The sequence below is a fragment of the Micrasema longulum genome, unplaced genomic scaffold, assembly GCF_059751315.1.
Source record: "Micrasema longulum isolate JH-2025_06_02 unplaced genomic scaffold, ASM5975131v1 h1tg000732l, whole genome shotgun sequence".
NCBI classification, from domain to species: Eukaryota; Metazoa; Arthropoda; class Insecta; order Trichoptera; family Brachycentridae; genus Micrasema; species Micrasema longulum.
Window position 1 is genome coordinate 560,403 of NW_028277927.1, and position 18,521 is coordinate 578,923.

At 30.0% G+C, this 18,521-nt stretch overlaps 1 protein-coding gene across 1 annotated transcript; it reads left to right on the forward strand.

Moving 5' to 3' along the window:
• Window positions 1-12,271: 12,271 nt before the first annotated feature.
• Window positions 12,272-17,151, forward strand: LOC148279309 (uncharacterized). The gene is made up of 3 exons (XM_088230133.1): window positions 12,272-12,730; window positions 12,850-12,967; window positions 17,072-17,151. The coding sequence occupies exons 1-3, from the start codon at window positions 12,617-12,619 to the stop codon at window positions 17,149-17,151; spliced, it is 312 nt and encodes a 103-aa protein (XP_088086259.1). The 5' UTR covers window positions 12,272-12,616.
• The last annotated feature ends 1,370 nt before the right edge of the window (window positions 17,152-18,521 follow it).

Here is an 18,521-nt window from a genome sequence, read left to right on the forward strand (position 1 = left end):
TTTCATAAAATACTGTAACGTGAGGATGCTGTATTCCGACATAGCGCTCTTTTTACTACTACACGTTAAGTAACACTGATCTAAAGTCCGGCAATTCAGTAGCGGGAAGATACAGCGGGAAGTTGTGAGAGGGGGGATCCGTCTAAGATCTAACGCACGAATTCCGGTTGTTTGTGATTTTCGCTGGAAATAAGCGACTAAATAATTACAAACACATGTGCAAATTGTTTAACATATAAAAAAATATTAAACTGAAGAGCCATGAATTGCAATGTTTTATATTTGCGCAGGAGAAAAGCAAAGACAATCGTGTTCTTGTATTATTATTGAAAGAAGTCGTCAGATAAATGTTTTAATAATTTTTATACATTCTCAACTATATGGAGAAGGATTAGAATTTGGAAAAAAAAGTAATTAAAGAATATGCTCCCGGAGAACACATGATAGGAGTACCTTCCTTTGGCGCAAATGAGTCAAAACGAAGTTTCGAGTGTGTGTAGGGAATGATTTCACTGTTGATTTTTCTGAAGTTAAAAAGGTGAAATCTTTATTGATGCAAGTGAGATTCATCAGACTGAACTTCTACTTAAGAACTACGACATTCAAGCGATTTTATAAGTTATAAGTAGATACCTAGTTGTATTTCTAGAAGCTTTTGAAGTGTAGTTAGTTAGACATTTGTATTAGTATATTGATGGTTGACTTGCGCGGCTTCAGAATTTTGTTTTCGAGCAATACATCAGAAACTTCCTCCGCCGATTTTAAATTGAAAAGTTTTATGCGGCTTGGGTGTTTTAAAACTAATTTGGGTACAGACTTCATTGTTTGAGAGTTCAATAAATATATACAAGCCACATTTTACTAACTGGATTTTATAAATTTATATTGACTGTGTTATATTAAGTTTGGTAATAAATATAAAAATAAAATTATTTTGTTTTGGCTCAGCAGAACCGGTATTGCAATACCCAACCAGCCATTAAAAATATTAACATATATGTTTTTTTTTTGTTATTTATTTATTTGACACTTTATATACATAAACAATACATATACATATAAGGGCGGGCATATTGCCTTAAGGCAATTTCTTCCTACCTACCCAAACCGTTCAGTTTGTGAAAATTACAAATACGTGGACATATTAAATCTAACAACTTTATATAAAAATTAAAAGCGAAGAGTAACAAAAATAAATATATATATAAAAAAATTAACTCTATACTATGAAGAGAGGAGAGGGGATGGGAAGGAAAGAAGAAGAATAAATGAACAATTTAAATATTTAAATAATGACATTTGAATCTTGACTTAAATGTAAATAAAGAAGGAGGCGTCTCTAACATTAGTGGGTAGATTATTCCACAATCAAACGGCTACTACTGTGAAAGAGGAGGCAAGAAAATTAGAGCGATGACAGGGTATTAAAAGGTTTCTCTCGTTACTAGAACGAAGAGATAGTCCATGTTGTGAAAGAGGTTAGATGAGCTCTCTCAGATAAACAGGCGAAGTATTGTGAAGAAGTGATAGAATGTGAATGTTTCTTCTATGCCTGATACTGAGCCAGTGTAAATACGAGCGATATTTTTCTATGTTAATTACTAAAAATATGATGTTATATTACTAAAAAAACTGCATTTTAATCATATTTGCTTTAAATTTTAGTGGGAAGACAGTAAAGTGCCTTTGTCCCTCCACTAGAACAGTGTTGCAGTGAAAATCAAACTTAAAAAAAAAGTTTCATCTGGATCTTGCAAGGATTAATCCTGGGACCTTAATCATGGTAGTCGGATGCGCCAACTACTTCAGCACGGGGCGGAAAAGAACATACACTCGATTTCCTTTTTTACCCAAAAAAAGCCTGATAGAGCAGCGGACTGTAGTCTCTCTCTCAGTAGTCCTTATGAAAACCAAGTTGTGTAGTGTCAAAACAATCTAGTAATTCAGTAATACTTTCCTCTACTATAAAGAGATTCGGTGGTCTGCCTCGATGCTAACTCCTCAGATTTCGGATGAAAAAGTAAATGTCATATATGTATGTCAAACAAAAGATCATACATTTAAACCAGGGAAGCATACGAGGTACTGACACATTATAAAATGTTTATCAATAATTGAGTTGCCAGTATTGGGAGTACTGCAACTTGATTAAACAAAATAAAATCATTTGTTCTTTACAGAGATCCTAACAAAGCAACGGAGTTGAAAACACTCGTCAAGGATTCTGGTTATATTTTATACATAGAACCATATTTCTCATTTCCGAATATAGATAAATAAACTACCCGTTATAGTAATTGATCAAATTGTATTAAAAATATTGCATTACGTATTTTTAAATGTGTTTTTAGTAATTAACATACACATACATTATGATTGATGTAAATGAAACATATTAAGAACTAATGATCATTATATGATATGAGGGCAATGATACCACATATTAAAAAACCAAAACAAAATGTAATCAAACACTGCTTGAAAAAATCAAACCAATTACCTTCGTTTGCAACTGATAGTGGGAAAACTCGTTAGTACTTGTACACAGATGGCTCGACGTGTGTTGATTACATAAAGGGAATAAATTAGCCGTTTACAACAGAGATCTGGTGCCGATCATTATCTATAGGAGCGAAGTATGGAATTGGAAAAATAATGGTAAAGAAAGTCTGACTTCTATTGAAATGCGATCTCTCAGAGTATGTGGTAAAACTATGTATGATAGGTGCACAAATGTCGAGATCCATGCACTCTGTAAAATTCAGTCAATTTTCATCGACAAAAAAATTAAGAAAAAAGTGCTCCGTTGGTTTTAAAATTCAGAGTCAATGAACAGTAAAATAACCGATAAATCGATTTGCAATGTAGATGTTGTTAGATGCGGAAAACGAGAAAGACCGAGATTGAGATCATGGTATCACCAATTTTAACTAATGCTTGAAGACGAAGCGAGGTATGTATGCAAAAGCAGATTAAAGTGAGGTTGACTCCTCTTTCCTCACCCTTACAGAATACCGGCCTTTATAGTATTTACAAAGACAAAAAAAAACACCACAATAAAGAACTTCAGCCCTACGGGAAATTTGATACAAAAAATGTTTTCTTGCGCGGGGTAAACATTAGAGCATTAGGTTGTACTGCTAAGTTTCTTGAAAACGTACAAAAAAAAAATAATAAGAAATATTGTAATAAAAACGCACTACTTTGAATGAAGTCACTGGTTCATATGAATCAACCTATGATATGAAAGCTATGGAAGATTTCCGGTCTGTTTGCCGTTTCTGGACTAATGGGAAGAACGGAATGAGAATAAGTGGAAATGAACCTCTGATGTCACACGTGGAGTTGTTTCAGAAATAATAACACTTTAAAAAATTCTAGCGCCGACAATACAATTTAAAAAAAAAAAGAAAAAATAGCTTACTTTAATAGTATAGTAACAAATGAAAAAAAATGAAAAAACCACTTAACTTCCTCATTTCATTAAATGTAAAAACTGATAAAAGAATTTTATGAATCTCTAACTGTATTTCGAAAAAGGGTAATAAACTAAAAAAATCAACTCTAACGTTGTCTCGTATGTGTTGTATTATGCGAGTATAAGTCTATGGCGAATAACGCGCCAAAGCAGAAAACACCCTTTAAAGATGCAAAACTTTACTAAAAAGAAAAGAAGCAACATTTTTCGAATTAGGATTTCGAAACTTTAAAAAGCTGAGGATACGAAATTCAGTGATTTATGAAAACAAAGTTGTGGCATATACAACAATATATTGCTTTAATTAACTTTATAAAGGTAATTCTCAACATATCCGTTCCACTTTCTCCTTGTTTTGCCCATAATTTTTTTATTTAAAAAAAAATCTTGAGGTATATAAATTTTAAACTTAGAATCAGACATGAATTTTTAAATTACGATATTTTACTAAAACATTAAATTTTTTAAAACTTAACGAAAGAAGAAAAATTAAAGACCTTTTGAATGTATTCATAATTGTAAATTTAATATGAGATTGCCCTGAACTATTATCTCTCATCAACTTCAGGGTGCCTGGAAGAATGACTAGACAGGTACCACCGTTTTGTAGCAACAATTCACGGACAGTGTATACTTGTTATGCCGTATTAAATAGACTTCATGAACTCGGCAATAGTTATTCCCACGTGTCTTATATATTTAATGTAGGGTATTGTTCCTAAAGAACCAACCTTTTGAATTTTCGAAGATGGTGAATGGTAACCATATTTATTTATGTATGCATTTCATAATATATATAATTTTTTGTTCACTTTGCCCAGCTGTATGAAACAGTACTCATGATTTTCTTGTTATATTTCTCTTAAATATTTTATAATTTTATTTGTTTTTTACATTTATTCTTAAATTGTTTAAACTTTATACTGAATATGTTGTAAAATTTTTAGGTTAATTTTTTTTTATAAATGTTGTATGATTTTTAGGTTTAATTTTTCAATAAATCTTGGGTAAAGGAAAATTTATCAGAAGGATCAGAAGCCACTTAAAATCAAACACCACTTTACTTTAATTTGATTATTATTTTCCAAACACAATTTAAGTTAAAAATGATACGAAAATATAACAATAACAACAAATCATAACGCCGTTTCCCCGTAAGGGTATATAGAGAGGATAGAACGCCACATCACTCTATGTTTGCATACAGGTCTCGCTTCCTCTACATTCATACATCTTCTCATGAACGGGTAATTATTATTGACGTCATAATTATCAAGGCCAAATTTGTCACCTTTTTCCATGGACATATTTGTTTTCAATTTCTTTTTTGAAGTTATGCATAAAAATATTTCTCCACAATGCCCATATTGGTTTTAAAAATACAATTAAGTTTTCTTCATCAGTTTTAAATTTTTTATCGGTTTTCGTAGTATGTAATAATGCCCGATTGAGAAATATCTCATTTTTTACAATTATGAATTAATGAGAGTCAACAAATGCTTTCGAGTAAAAAAATAAATATTTCGTACTTATTAGTCAATATGAAATTACCATTATTGAAATATAAAATTATTTGTCAATTATGTTCTTTATGCTGATTATTTAAAACTTTTTAGGATTATTTAAGAATTAAACGATGTAAACATATTTCAAAAGAATATAGACAAGCTAACTGAATTGTGCGAACTCAATAAACTGTTTTTAAATCTGAAATAATGCTTCCATATCACCTTTAATTGATTCAGAAAACCCGTTGTGTCAAAATATTTGGTTGATAATGTAGCCATTGAACAAGTCCTTATATTAAAGACATTTGTTAAGTTACATTTGATTCTAAGTTAACTTTCTCACATCACTATGAAATTATCTCCAATAAAACTATGCAAATGTTAGGTTTTGTTATGTTCACACTCAGCATTTTCAAAATATTTAAACAATCGTTATTTCATTTTGTTCTAAGACCACAGATAGAGTATGCATCTGCAGTTTAGAGTCCTGCTTATTACTGCAACTTATATGATATTGAACGAGTAAAAATAAGGTTTTTTAATATATTTAATTTAAATTAGGTCTATCTGTGCCAGAAATAAATTATAAATCTCTGATGACTGATTTAAATTTACCATTACTGTCAAACAGGAGGACAATAAATGACCTCTTGTTTATTTATTAATTATTAAATAATAAAATAGATTGCCCAAAACTGTTAACTTAAATAAATTTTCGTATTCCACATAGACCAACAAAACCTTTTTTTTTCTTTTATAGTCATCATCGTGGTACTAATTATTCATTGAATTCACCAATAATTCGCATGCAGTGACTCAATTGCAAATCAATACAGTATTATTTAGTTTCATTTTATACCACGCCGCTGATGATCAAGTCCTATGTTTTGAAAAAGAATTAACAATTAAAAATTAAAAAAATATTTACATCTTTACTTCTGTTTTAACTCTTCACTCTTGTGTGTAAAATTATTTTTTAAATTTATAATTGCATAGTATTAATATTAAAATAAACCACGAAGTCAACTTTTTAACTTTCCATTTAAAGCACATTCTTTTTCATTTTTTTCTTCTCTTCGTCTTTTTTAAAACTGCTTTTTTCTTTATCTTACCTTTTTTGCATAAAGGTCGATATTATTGGTTACAGATGTTAGACTTTTTTTAAATATATATAAATACTCTTAACCATTGTATACTTTTCTCGATGGTTTTGTTATTTTTTAATATTATTCTATTTTTTTTAACTTGTTTTATTGTAACTATGTAAAAAGTTCATGGAACAGTAAATAAATAAATACATAAATTAGTTCTACAAAAAACAATTTTAAATTTTGAATTTCATCGTAAACGCTTCATTGCATTGGCCTTATACGTCACGTTTTGCATTGAAGTTTGACGTTTTCTCATTTCAGTACGTATGAAGAGACCGTCAAAAATAATTTCATCCGTGGTTATTTACAAATATTAGTTATAACTACTGTTTGTACATTATGTCTGAAAAAAGGCTAATAAACACTGTATAATACTCAGATGCACAGCAAATGTTTAATTCAGAACGTCAAAATCCTTCGTAAAAACTGCGCGTTAATAACGGCCCATACAAATAGCAAGCAAAAATGCCAAACATTGCAAACGACACTGAGTATTGATGTCACAAGTGTCACAATTAATTGTGTCACGTTTTGGTGGAGGCATGTTTAAAAAATTTATATAAATGACAACATTTTCCACAATATGCATATTGATTTTGAAAATACCAATAATTTTCCTAAATCCATTTTACATCATTTTATCCGTACTTGTAGTATGTTATATTTCCCTATTCTGATGAAAAAGCAATATTTATTGAAATTTTATCTTGATGCATTTAGGTATAAGATTTAAGCATAAGTATACCTTTTTTGCAAATTAATTTTCACTACATCAAAAAGCTAAAATGCTTTTATTCTAGTACTTTCGTTGAGAAATCTTAATGGAGTGTTTGATAAATTTCCCTAAAAAAACTGATGGCCATTTGCCGCTACTGGAGAGTATTAACCGTAAAGTTTGTGCTTTTCAAATTAAACGCTTTCTTTTTTCAGTTTTCAATGCCAGGGGGAGAAATATTAGCAGACGTTATCCAAAGTAACATCACTTCGTTACCGAGCAGCTTGTATTTTTTCAGCACTTCAACTCCTTAAAACCCTCACGTCCTCTCAACTACTGCAGTAAATCAAATTTTTTTACTCAGGTGGCGCAGTAGGTACTCTTTAAACATAATAATTAACGAAAAAAATGTACGTTATTGAACGAACGTGTGGAATTTCCATAGAAATTACCTTATCAAAATTAGGTACTTTATATTTGTTTTTTTGTTACATATTTAACTATATAATTTATGTTTAAATTACATTACATACTCTTAGCATATATACATTAATAATGATAACTAAATTTGTATATTTAGTTAGCTATGCATTTATAATAAAGAAGTTTTAGTTATGCTATTATTATTATATTTGTAGAGAACTGCTTATACTTTAAAACATACAAAATCTCTGTCTTATAACAGGCTGGGCCATGTTAGATGGAGAATATCCCAACTCCGTATTAAATGTCTTATTCACTAGTTTTATTTAGTTCCCTGGCATTAAATATGTACTAACAGATAACAGTCGGCTATCACTGATATGATTGATTTTCGAACCTATTTGGGTGTTAACATAAGTTGAGTATATTTTTTTATATGAGGATGCACCTAAAAAATTCAAAAAATTAGTCAATAATGTATTTTCTCAAATAAGAAATGAAGAAATTAGGAACAGAACCAGAATAACGGATGTTATGGATCGCGCAGCAGGAGTGGTAATGGGCAGGACATGTTGCGAGATAAGACTCCACAAGACGGACCTCTAAAATTTTAAGAAGCGAGGCGTTGGACGACCTCAAAAAAGATGGTCCGATGACATAGCTGCTGTAGAGGGTAAACATTGGCTGCAAGTAGCAACCGACCGAAAAAAATGGAAGTATATGGAAGAGGCCTATATCCAGCAGAGGAGGACAGAAGGCTGAAGAAGAAGAAGCAAAATGTGTTTTCTTCATCATATGAAAAAAGAATAGACAATAATGAAGATGACAAATATATGAAGGTGTCGAAAATTCTCACCTTTGTCTGCTTGCCATTCCATTTTAATGGCTTGTACTCAAATGAAATGATAAATGTAACGTTAAAATAAAAAAAATGACATGTACAGTATAATTTTTTTTTAATGACATTTTTTTAAATTTTGGTGCTTATTTTTAAATTTTGTGAAAAAAACGGACACACACATTTTTATTTATTCATTTTATTAACATGAACGGCAAATCAGCCTTTTACAAAAAACTGTAATACTAACATATTTGGATTAAAACTTTTTTTTCTTTTTAAATTTCCTTTTACCCAAGATTTACAAAAAAAATTCCCCTTAAAATTATACAAAATTTTTATAAAAAAATTAACCTAAAAATTATACAACATATTTAGTATGAAGTTTAAACAATTTAAGAATAAATATAAAAAACAAATAAAATTATTAAATATTTAAGAAAAATATAACAAAAAATCATGAGTACTGTTTCATACAGCTGGGCAAAGTGAACAAAAAATTGTAAATATTATGAAATGCATAAATAAATAAATATAATTACCATTCACCATTTTTGAAAAAGTTCAAAAGGTTTGTTCTATGGCAAGTATACCCTACACTAAATATATCAGATACGTGGGAATGACTATTGCCGAGTTCTTGATGTCAGTTCAATACGACATTACAAGTATACACTGTCCGTGAATTGTTGCTACAAAACGGTGGCACCTGTCTAGTCATTCTTCCAGCCACCCTGAAGTTGATGAGAAATAACAGTTCAGGGCAATCCCATATTGAATTTACAATTTCGATCAAATTTGAAGTGTCTAATTTTTCTTCTATAGTTAAGTTTTAACAAATTCAATGTTTTGTTAACACCTCAAACAAAGTTGCAGATACAGATACCAACTTATACTCCCAATACAGACATCTTCTAAAGAAATATTCCACTAATCAGAACTTATGACACCAAAGCAATTATATGCGAAAACAATATTTCCTTATAGATTCAAAAAATATTCTCTCTCGTCAGACGTATAATTAGTTTGTTTATATAAAAACTATTTATACTATAAACCCACTCAATGTATGAAAACTTGTGATATTCTCAATTAATAAATAAATAAAAACAGCATTTTCCATTAATTTATTTAAAACAATACGATTTAAAAAATAATTTAATAAAATCTGAATGTATTTCTACCTTAGTTGACTTTGGACAACAATTTAAGTTACATAACTTTTTTTAGGTACTTACTTATGTTTAGGCACGACATTATTGTATGTTTATATATATGCATTTGTATCATTGTCTCATTAATAAAAAAAAAAGTTATTTAACAAAAATATCAAATTCATTTAATTCATCATTCAATAGAACACTTATGTGAAGTTTCAGCTGTTTTTCAAAATAAATATTTGTAAATAAAATCAATATTAAAATCAAATTATTATATAAATTATAAAGCTGCACCCCTGCAAATATTTTTAAAAATATAAAACTTTCCCAATACACCGATAATGTATCTAATACTATGAACTCAGTACATTCTAGTGGATTTTTAATAATGTTACTTTTCTTGGTCTATGTGAAAATCCTCAATACTTGTTTAATAATAAACTATCAACAAAATGATTCAACTGTATGATCTTTATGAATCTTTGTAAATATTAAGGTTAGTTTGATAATGTCCTAACAAGACAAAACGCGTTACATAATAATATATTTAAAAAAATAAAAGTAGAATAAATTTAAAATAAGTGTTTCATTTTGGATACTTTACCAAAGTTTAATATGGAATTCTAAAAAATATTTGGATACATAATAAATAAGCTACATTTTATGTTAATATCTATAAATTATGGAAAGAGAATTATTCAATAGTGGGCCCTACTTATAAATCGGGTATAAAGTTAAGCTTGAGAATAGTGGTAGAATAATGATGGAATAGCAAAAAGTATTACTTACAAACCTCGCATAGAGTTAAATTCAGGCTTAATCTGAAATAGCGACCATAGAACCTTACACTTTGTGGTATAACGCTGGAATAAGCACGCGATCTGTCAAAAGTCATATTTTTCGGTTATCAAAATGGATAGTTTATCAGTTTTTTTTTTAAATTTAAACAATTTCGAAGTCCTGCGACCTTCTCAATGCGATTAAGGTGAGTTTTAATTATTTGTTTAAATATTATCTGAAATTTTATATGTTGGTTTGTGTTTTAATAAATTTTGATAAAAAAAAGGAACACGAATAAATTGTACAATTCGTTTTTAACTTCTCCTTTTTTACCTAATTTTGATTTCTCTTTCGAACGGTTTTCTCCATGTTTGTTCTCGATTACACTGACAGTAGTCTCGATTTGACTTTGACGTTTGTTTGTGTTGTTATAAAAGTTACTGCGCACACGCACATATCAGTGTTGACTGTTTAAAAAATTAAACATGAAATTACCTGTGAATTGTAATTCCAGGTAATATTTTTTTTATAAGTAAGCTTTTTTTAAATCGGTTATAAATAGTTATTTCTTAAATAAACCTGGCATAAGGAAATCTAAAAATTAATGCCCGGTATGTATCCTTGTTTTTTCAAATATCTTAACTTAAGAATATTCCATCTTTTGCTTGTGGAAACATAATGTTACATCACCGCGCGCAAAGGAATTATTTACCACAGACTTTTAAGAGTTAAGTAAATCCTTGGAATTATATAAAACATTCATACTGCAACCAATGTTTCATAAGCGTGTTTATGCAAACTGAATATGGTACAAAGTAAGTGTAGCGTTAATTCACCCTTCCTCTGTCGTATTTCCTTTCACCATCTGGACCGACGGACAACAGTTTGTCCGGAACAGATTCATTAGTATTCATTGAGGCGAGTGACGTAATCCGATTGCCAATCTTACACTTGTCATAAGCAAGAAAGGGAGTTTCCGCAGCGGCAATGTTTCCAAATATTTATTATTATGCAAATTGTCATACCTTCTTGCGATGAATTTGAAATTTTAATTATTCAAATATGTTCACTGTCTCTGGTCTCTGAGGACTGATCTAAATCTACTAATACTTCAACCAAGTACTTAAATCCCCTTTTGTTGACAAATGCTCCATATATCGTTAACGATTGCATAGTATATTGGTGTCAAATAAAATAAATATACCTACATATGTCTTTTCATATTTTTACGTTGTTTCCATTGGGTAAAATAAAATTGATGGAATGTTTGGTAAAAATTGAAAACTCGGAATTTAAATTCCATTACAAATTCCAATACAGAAAAAAATTAATGCAAAGATAGTATGAAATTTTATTTTATTTCTCAGTTGCTTTTCTCATTTTTTGTCATCTCTGATATCATTCTTGATCATTCCAGATGGGTTTATTATTTTATCGTTTTTATCTCTTAAGCCGAGTTGGGATCTCATGGTAGTATTGTGGATTCACGGATCAAAGGTTCCAGGTTCAAATCCCACTTTACCACAAATCGATTTACATTTCTTCATCACAAGTTATTAACAACTTTTAGGAAATAGTCTGTTTTTTAATTTTAATATGTGACTAAATAATTAAAACCACAGTATTTCTCTTTTTTAAAACAAAAAAGCCTATGCTGCAAAATTCCCTTACACACGATGATGTTACACTGTTGCCTTAACTTACATTGTTACCTTGTTACTGTTATTGTTACTGTTACTGTTATTGATACTGTTACTGATGCTGTTACCCCTACTGTTACTGTTACTGATACTGTTACTGTTACTGTTACATTTACTGTTACTGTTACTGTTACTGTTACTGTTACTGTTACTGTTACTGTTACTGTTACTGTTACTGTTACTGTAACTTTTGCTGTTACTGTTACTGTTTCTGTTACTGTTAATGTTCTGTTAATGTTAATGTTCTGTTACTATTACTGCTACTGCTACTGTTACTGTTATAATTTATAAAACAAATCATTTTAGTTCTCGTGCTTTCAAAAAAAATATCAGACAAATGTGATAAAATTTATTTGAATGCAATACATATATTTATAAATGTAACAATAGTTATTATGTGTTTTCTTAACAATATAAATATGCTTTATAACATAAATGTTTATTTAACTTCTGATTCAATGTTGTGTTGTAAAGGAATAAAATTGCTATTTTGAGTAGCATGGGTAACAGCGGATCACTTAAGCTTGGGTTTCCTAGGAAAACGGTGCCGATATCTTAACGGCCGTACGAACGGTGATGCGGTGAACGGCCGCCGAAACGGTGACTAGAGAGTGGTTTCCTAGGAAAACGTTGTCATATCTGGCGGCCACGGCAGCTTATCTGTCAAAAATATGCCCTAGAATGCGATCTGTCATATTTGTCGTTATTTATGAATAGTTTGTCACAGTTTTATTTAATTTTAAACATTTTCGAAGGCATGCGACCTTCTCGTGCACGAAAATTGTATTAAAAAAAGAGTCAACTCTTTTTAAGATTTTTAAGACAGTGAATTCAAGGAGAAATACTGTTTTTCGAAGGAAAATATGAGGCGCATAATTACTCTAGTAAAACTCGATTTGGAAGGACACAAACGAGATGAGAAAATACCAGTAGAACTCCAGGGCCTATTTGCTATTCGGTACTGGGGTAGTAATGAGGTATGTAATGAATACTAATTTTGGCAATATGTAAGTATCGTTTCTGTCAATTCATTTGACAATTTTAAATACGTAAATGTTTAATGCCTATAGATATTAACTTTTGATAAATCTTCCAGATTCAAGACGACTCTGCTGATATACACGAATTTAGTCACCAAACCATTTCAACATCAACATCAATTGGCATGAAAAACACCGGACTATATTATAATGAAGCCAGTGTCCAGAACAAATGTAGTTATATTTGGCTTATTTTGTATGAGAGGATTTTTTAAAGTTATAGGTGCAATAGATTTTATTTTATTTTTAATTTATTAATAACAAATTAAAATACAATATTAAATACAATTTTTTACATTAATCAAATATTGCGTAAAAGAAATAAACAATTCCTGTGTACATAATGGGGAGTGACGTCTTATAGTAGATTATTTTATTTTAATCAATAATATTTTTAGAATAAAATAAATAAATTACAAAAAAGATATTAACGATGTTTTCAATCAGTGTTACATAAAGAAGAATTATAGATGTAATTTTTTACTTCTTTCTTAAATATATTATATTCCTGACTTTTTATTATCTTTGTTTATTTCATTAAAGAAAAATATTCCGCTGTAAGTATAATGATGTTGTGCAGTTTTGTTTTGATAATAGTAGAACTTTATTTTTCAAATTTGATCCTGTACTTACATTGAATTAAGTGTGTTTGCAATAATTGGATCAATTTTAAAAAATCCTCATTTAAATGATTTCTGTATAATATTAGACGCTCAATTTCAACATTTGAAATTCATTAATGATCTTGAAAAAAAAACCTTGATCAAATTTGGGCACATGATATCATACAAAGTCCTACATCCAAGCAACATTCTAAAACAAAATGTATCCCTAGAGTTAAAAGTTTTTAATGAGAAAACAGTTGGTGGGTTTAAAGTGCGTGGCTTTTAAAAATCCAGAACTGTTTGTAGAACCCGAGAGTACTCTAGATTTTAAAAGTATATTTTGTAGATGGTAAAATATTGTAAATGGGTAAAGTGTATTTGAATTTCAGAGATTCAACAATCTTCACAAGGAACCCATTAGAGAAGATAGTGTAGATCATAAAATTTTTCTAAGAAACATGTCCCTTTGGTTAAAAACTTGGAGACTCTCAATACCTGAGAGTTAGTCTCTAGGTGTACAAAAATTTTAATCCGTCATTACTACATTGGATGCGTTTTCAATGTTGATCCCATATATGTTTTCCATGCATAAAGTAGAATATTTACTCTTGAGTAAATTTCATAACGATAACTTAGAAGCGAGGTTCGGCTGTTATCGTCAAACGCGTGGAGCTTATTATTGTATTAGTTATTTGCAAGTCTTAGAGAGTGAGAGAAAGCTTTGATTTAAATGTGCTGTAATATTGCTGGAGTGGAGTGAGGTTTTGGTAGGTATGTGAATATGAGAGTTAGTGTATATGAGTGTGAGGGTGGGTTTATGGAAAGGGTGAGTGTGTGTTTGATACAAGTGGATAGAAACATCTTAAATTTATAATGTAAAAACAAATTAATACAAATATATGATTTATACTTTATATGATATATGTTTAGTCTCTCTGATTTGATGTTATATGTTAAACTTTTAAATAGTATTCCTTGAGTATGTTGGATTTATAAATAAATATTTGCAATTTGTAAAATATCATAATTACTTATAATCACATTTGTATAATAACTAATTTTAGTTTATTTAATCCTGTAATTATTGTTATTAATATCATACTAAATGGGATATGATAAGGTTTGCTGACGATATTGCTATGGTTGCTGAAAGTGAAGAAGAACTGCAAGAGCCCTTACAACTATGGAAAGCATTCTTCAAAATAACTACAGTATGAAGATAAATAAAGACAAAATAAAGGTACTGACTGTAGGCCGAATGCAACACCAGATGAGAGTAGTGATGTCGGGAATACCACTAAAGAACACCAAGGAGTTTGTCTACCTCGGGAGCAAAGTAACGTCGGACGGTCGGTCTAAGAGCGAGGTCGACAGCCGTATACATCAAGCTAGACTTGCATTTAATAAAAAGTCCAAAATAATAGAATCAAATAATATAGACCTAAAACTAAGAATACTCCTAATCAAGACCTATGTATGGAGTATCTTGATGTATGGCTGCGAGACATGGTGCCTATCCGAAAGAGATAAACGGAGACTAGAGGCTTTTGAGATGTGGTCCTATAGAAGACTACTAGGAATTTCCCGGAGAGACCACATTACAAATGAGAAGGTTCTCCAAAGAATCGAAGGTGGAAGGCACCTGCTCAGGACCTTGTCCGAAAGGCGAGCAAAATGGATCGGTCATGTAATACGTCAAGAAGGCCTGCATGTGCAATAGAGGGGATGACCGAGGGAACAAATTCTAGGGGATGCCCACGCCGAGAGTACCTGGAGGACCTATTAGAGGATGTGCGCTGCTCATCATATGTTGACTTTAAATGAGCCGCACAAGACAGGGAGGAATGGAGGAGAAGAATGAAAGGAATTGCTGCCAGCCAATCCCAGGATTGAGACCAGAGAAGAAGAAGATCATACTCAAATAATTTTAAAAAATACGTCACATAATAATTTATAAAATAAAAGGTGTATATTTTTGATTAAATAAAAATAATATATGCAATAACTACATTTTTATTTGTAAGTGAACTTGGTGCGTTCTATTCCTTCACAGGGTCAATTTCTAGTGTTTTGGTGAACAAAGCATGATATCCTGTAAACAGAAATAAGAAAAAGAGATATTTTTTTCTTTTATTTAGGAAACATTAAGTACTATTACATAGTTTTATAGTATACAAAATTTTATGTAAATTATGTTTTTAATACCTCTTATGAATATACACATTATTGTAATTCCATTTTGTATTATAATTTTATGTGTATTCTTCTCCTTTTTGTAAATCATGAGAAATGTAGTTTATACTCACATAATATATTCTCTATTGCATAATATTTATGTAAATTTAAGATCATAATGAAAAATTCTCAAACGATAACGATACTAAAACGATTTCTTGTTTAGCATTAGGTCTTATACCCATATATATGTAACTCATATAATATTTGTACTTTTATACAAATATGAACCAAACTTTTCTTCTTTAAATATCTCTTTGTAAAACAAAAGAACCAGAATTCACTTTACTTTATGTTTTCTTTAATATACATATATAAACTTGTAATAATTGTAGTAACAATTTATACTGGAACATCAGAACTTAATATTGCTAACTATATATAAACTGTACAGATTTCTTCTGAAAAATTACAATTATTATACACTTACTTCTTACAGACACCATAATATATACTTATAACTTTCATATGTAATAATATACATAACTACAAACTGTCAGTTCGGAACCAAAATGTTTTCAGCGTTTAACTAATAATTTATGTACCCCACAACACAGTATTGTATAACTTTTAATTCTTTAGGAATATCATCTGCTCCCTATAATACAGTCCAACCTCTTTGAATCATAATTAAATTCATTTTATTAGTCTTTCAAAATAAAATATAGTATTTTACATAGTAACAACAAACATAAAGAATACATTTGTCATTACAAAGCAGACATTGTAATCAATTCATTATTACTCTATTATAGCTATGTAAGTACTCACCTAGAATTTGCATCCATAATTTGGAATCCACAATACATTACTTATATTGACAGGCTGGAGAAAGTACAAAATATTTTTTTAATACATTTGAATTTCTGATGCTCTTTTACATTTCACTTGAAAGACTTTTATTCTTTCTTATTTCACTGCTGGTTTTATATTTTTAAACATATTTGAATTACTTTTAGAATAGCATTTAAAAATAATATATTGCTTTTTTACCATAATATGTTATTATTTTTTTAGGATGTTTTTTTAAAATTAACTTAAATTTATTGTCTTTTTTTCTTTAAATATCTCTTTTTACAATGAGATATTTAAAGAAGAAAAGTTTGGTTCATATTTGTATAAAGAACAAATATTATATGAGTTATATGTATATACATGAGTATAAGACCTAATGCTAAACTAGAAATCATTTTAGTATAGCATACTTGAGGATTTTTCATTATAATCCAAAATTTACATAAATATTATGTAATAGAAAATATATTATGTGAGTATAAACTACATTTCTCATGATCTACAAAACGGAGAAGAATACATTTAAAATTATAATACAAAATGGAATTACAATAATGTGTATATTCATAAGAGGTATTAAAAACATAATTTGCATCCAGGCAAAAATAGTTTGCTCATATTTATTAGTACATTTTTGTTTTAGTGATCAGTATTATTCTGGGAAGTGTTCATTTCAGGGGAGTGTCTGCCTTCCTGGAGGTGGATCTGGTGAGTCCGAAGTAAGTACTGCTGTGGGTATGGTGTCATTGGATTTTTCCATCACAATAGTGAAGGTAGATTTCAGAAAGTCTTGTCTCCCGTCGGTTCTACATTGTATGGCGTTCTGGAATGGTCTTCTGTGGCAGTCAGTACATATAAATACGTGGCTCGTGTTGAGAAGTTCTTTGTGGATAAAGGTTTTCTTTGGACTGTGGTGGATGCCTGGTGTTTGTCTAATGTCTGCGAGTCTGAGTCGTAGGTTGTTGACGAATGTCCCCTTGTCCTTGCATGTTGAGGCAGTAAAGAAATCGCTCGGGAGCCTAGTAATTTCTGCTGGCAAACATTTGAGTTCGACTCGCACAGCAAATCTAGTAGTACTATCGGGAGAGTATCTACCCTCTCACTACTCGTATCTTGATCTGCACCTGGGTGAAAATAATTTTGTAGTATGTACTTATTCTGAAAATAAAATTCACAATGAATATAGAGGAAAGTTATTGCAACCTACCTTATGTATCTAAATAAGAACTTATTACTGGTGTTTATGGAGTTGCTATAAAACTAGTTTGAACTTGTCTCAAATATAAATGGGAGCACATTTACATACCATATTATTTAATTGAATTCGGCGATAAGAATCCTGGAACAAATGTATTTATAAGTCCCAAGTATGTCTACATTTAATTGTTTTTCTGTGCCATAAGTTTACTCATTAAAAACAATGTTTTGAGTATGTCCAAATATTTGCAGACAGGCTGGATTTCCTCCCTAGGGAGTTATCTAGTTCTAAATTTGTTGCAACAGAAAGGGAAAACATTTTCAAGAAGGGAATATGGAAGTCTAGGCACTTACAGGGCTTATGCTCTGTCATAGGCTGGTTTAAGTAGGCATTTACACACTGTAACATTCACCATTCTGCCTATGTTTTAACATCACATTTCCTCAACTCTTCCATCTGTTTTCTTTTGTGAAGTAAAAGAGCTGAAACTTTTATCATTTGGGTGAGATTTATTCGCCTGAACCAATTCACCTACGACGCAAATTCGCTTCTCAAAAATGTTTTCCCTCTCAGTTGTAACATAAAATTGTTTATATTGGTGACTACTCTTTGGTGTTTGTAGCTTTCTAGAATAAATAAATGTAATAATTAATGCAGAAAAAATAATATAGTAATGTTTTTACAAGAATTACATTAATATACTTATTTGTATCCATCGACAAATTTGTTGTATTCATTTCATGTTCAAAGGGCATATTTTATTTAAAATTCATCAAACTTACTATGTTAAGATTATGTTCCAGGCATTTTTCTTGGCTCTTTAATATTCATGGAGAATTCCTTATATTAAATCACACCCATGTGATTTTTAATCTGAAATGTGTGTTATTTCATA

Coding starts and splice junctions, on each gene's coding strand:
- LOC148279309 (XM_088230133.1), top strand. CDS start 12,617: ATGAGGCGCATAATTACTCTAGTAAAACTCGATTTGGAAGGACACAAA. Junction 12,731..12,849: donor GGTACTGGGGTAGTAATGAG/GTATGTAATGAA, acceptor TAAATCTTCCAG/ATTCAAGACGACTCTGCTGA. Junction 12,968..17,071: donor AGCCAGTGTCCAGAACAAAT/GTAGTTATATTT, acceptor TTTTTGTTTTAG/TGATCAGTATTATTCTGGGA.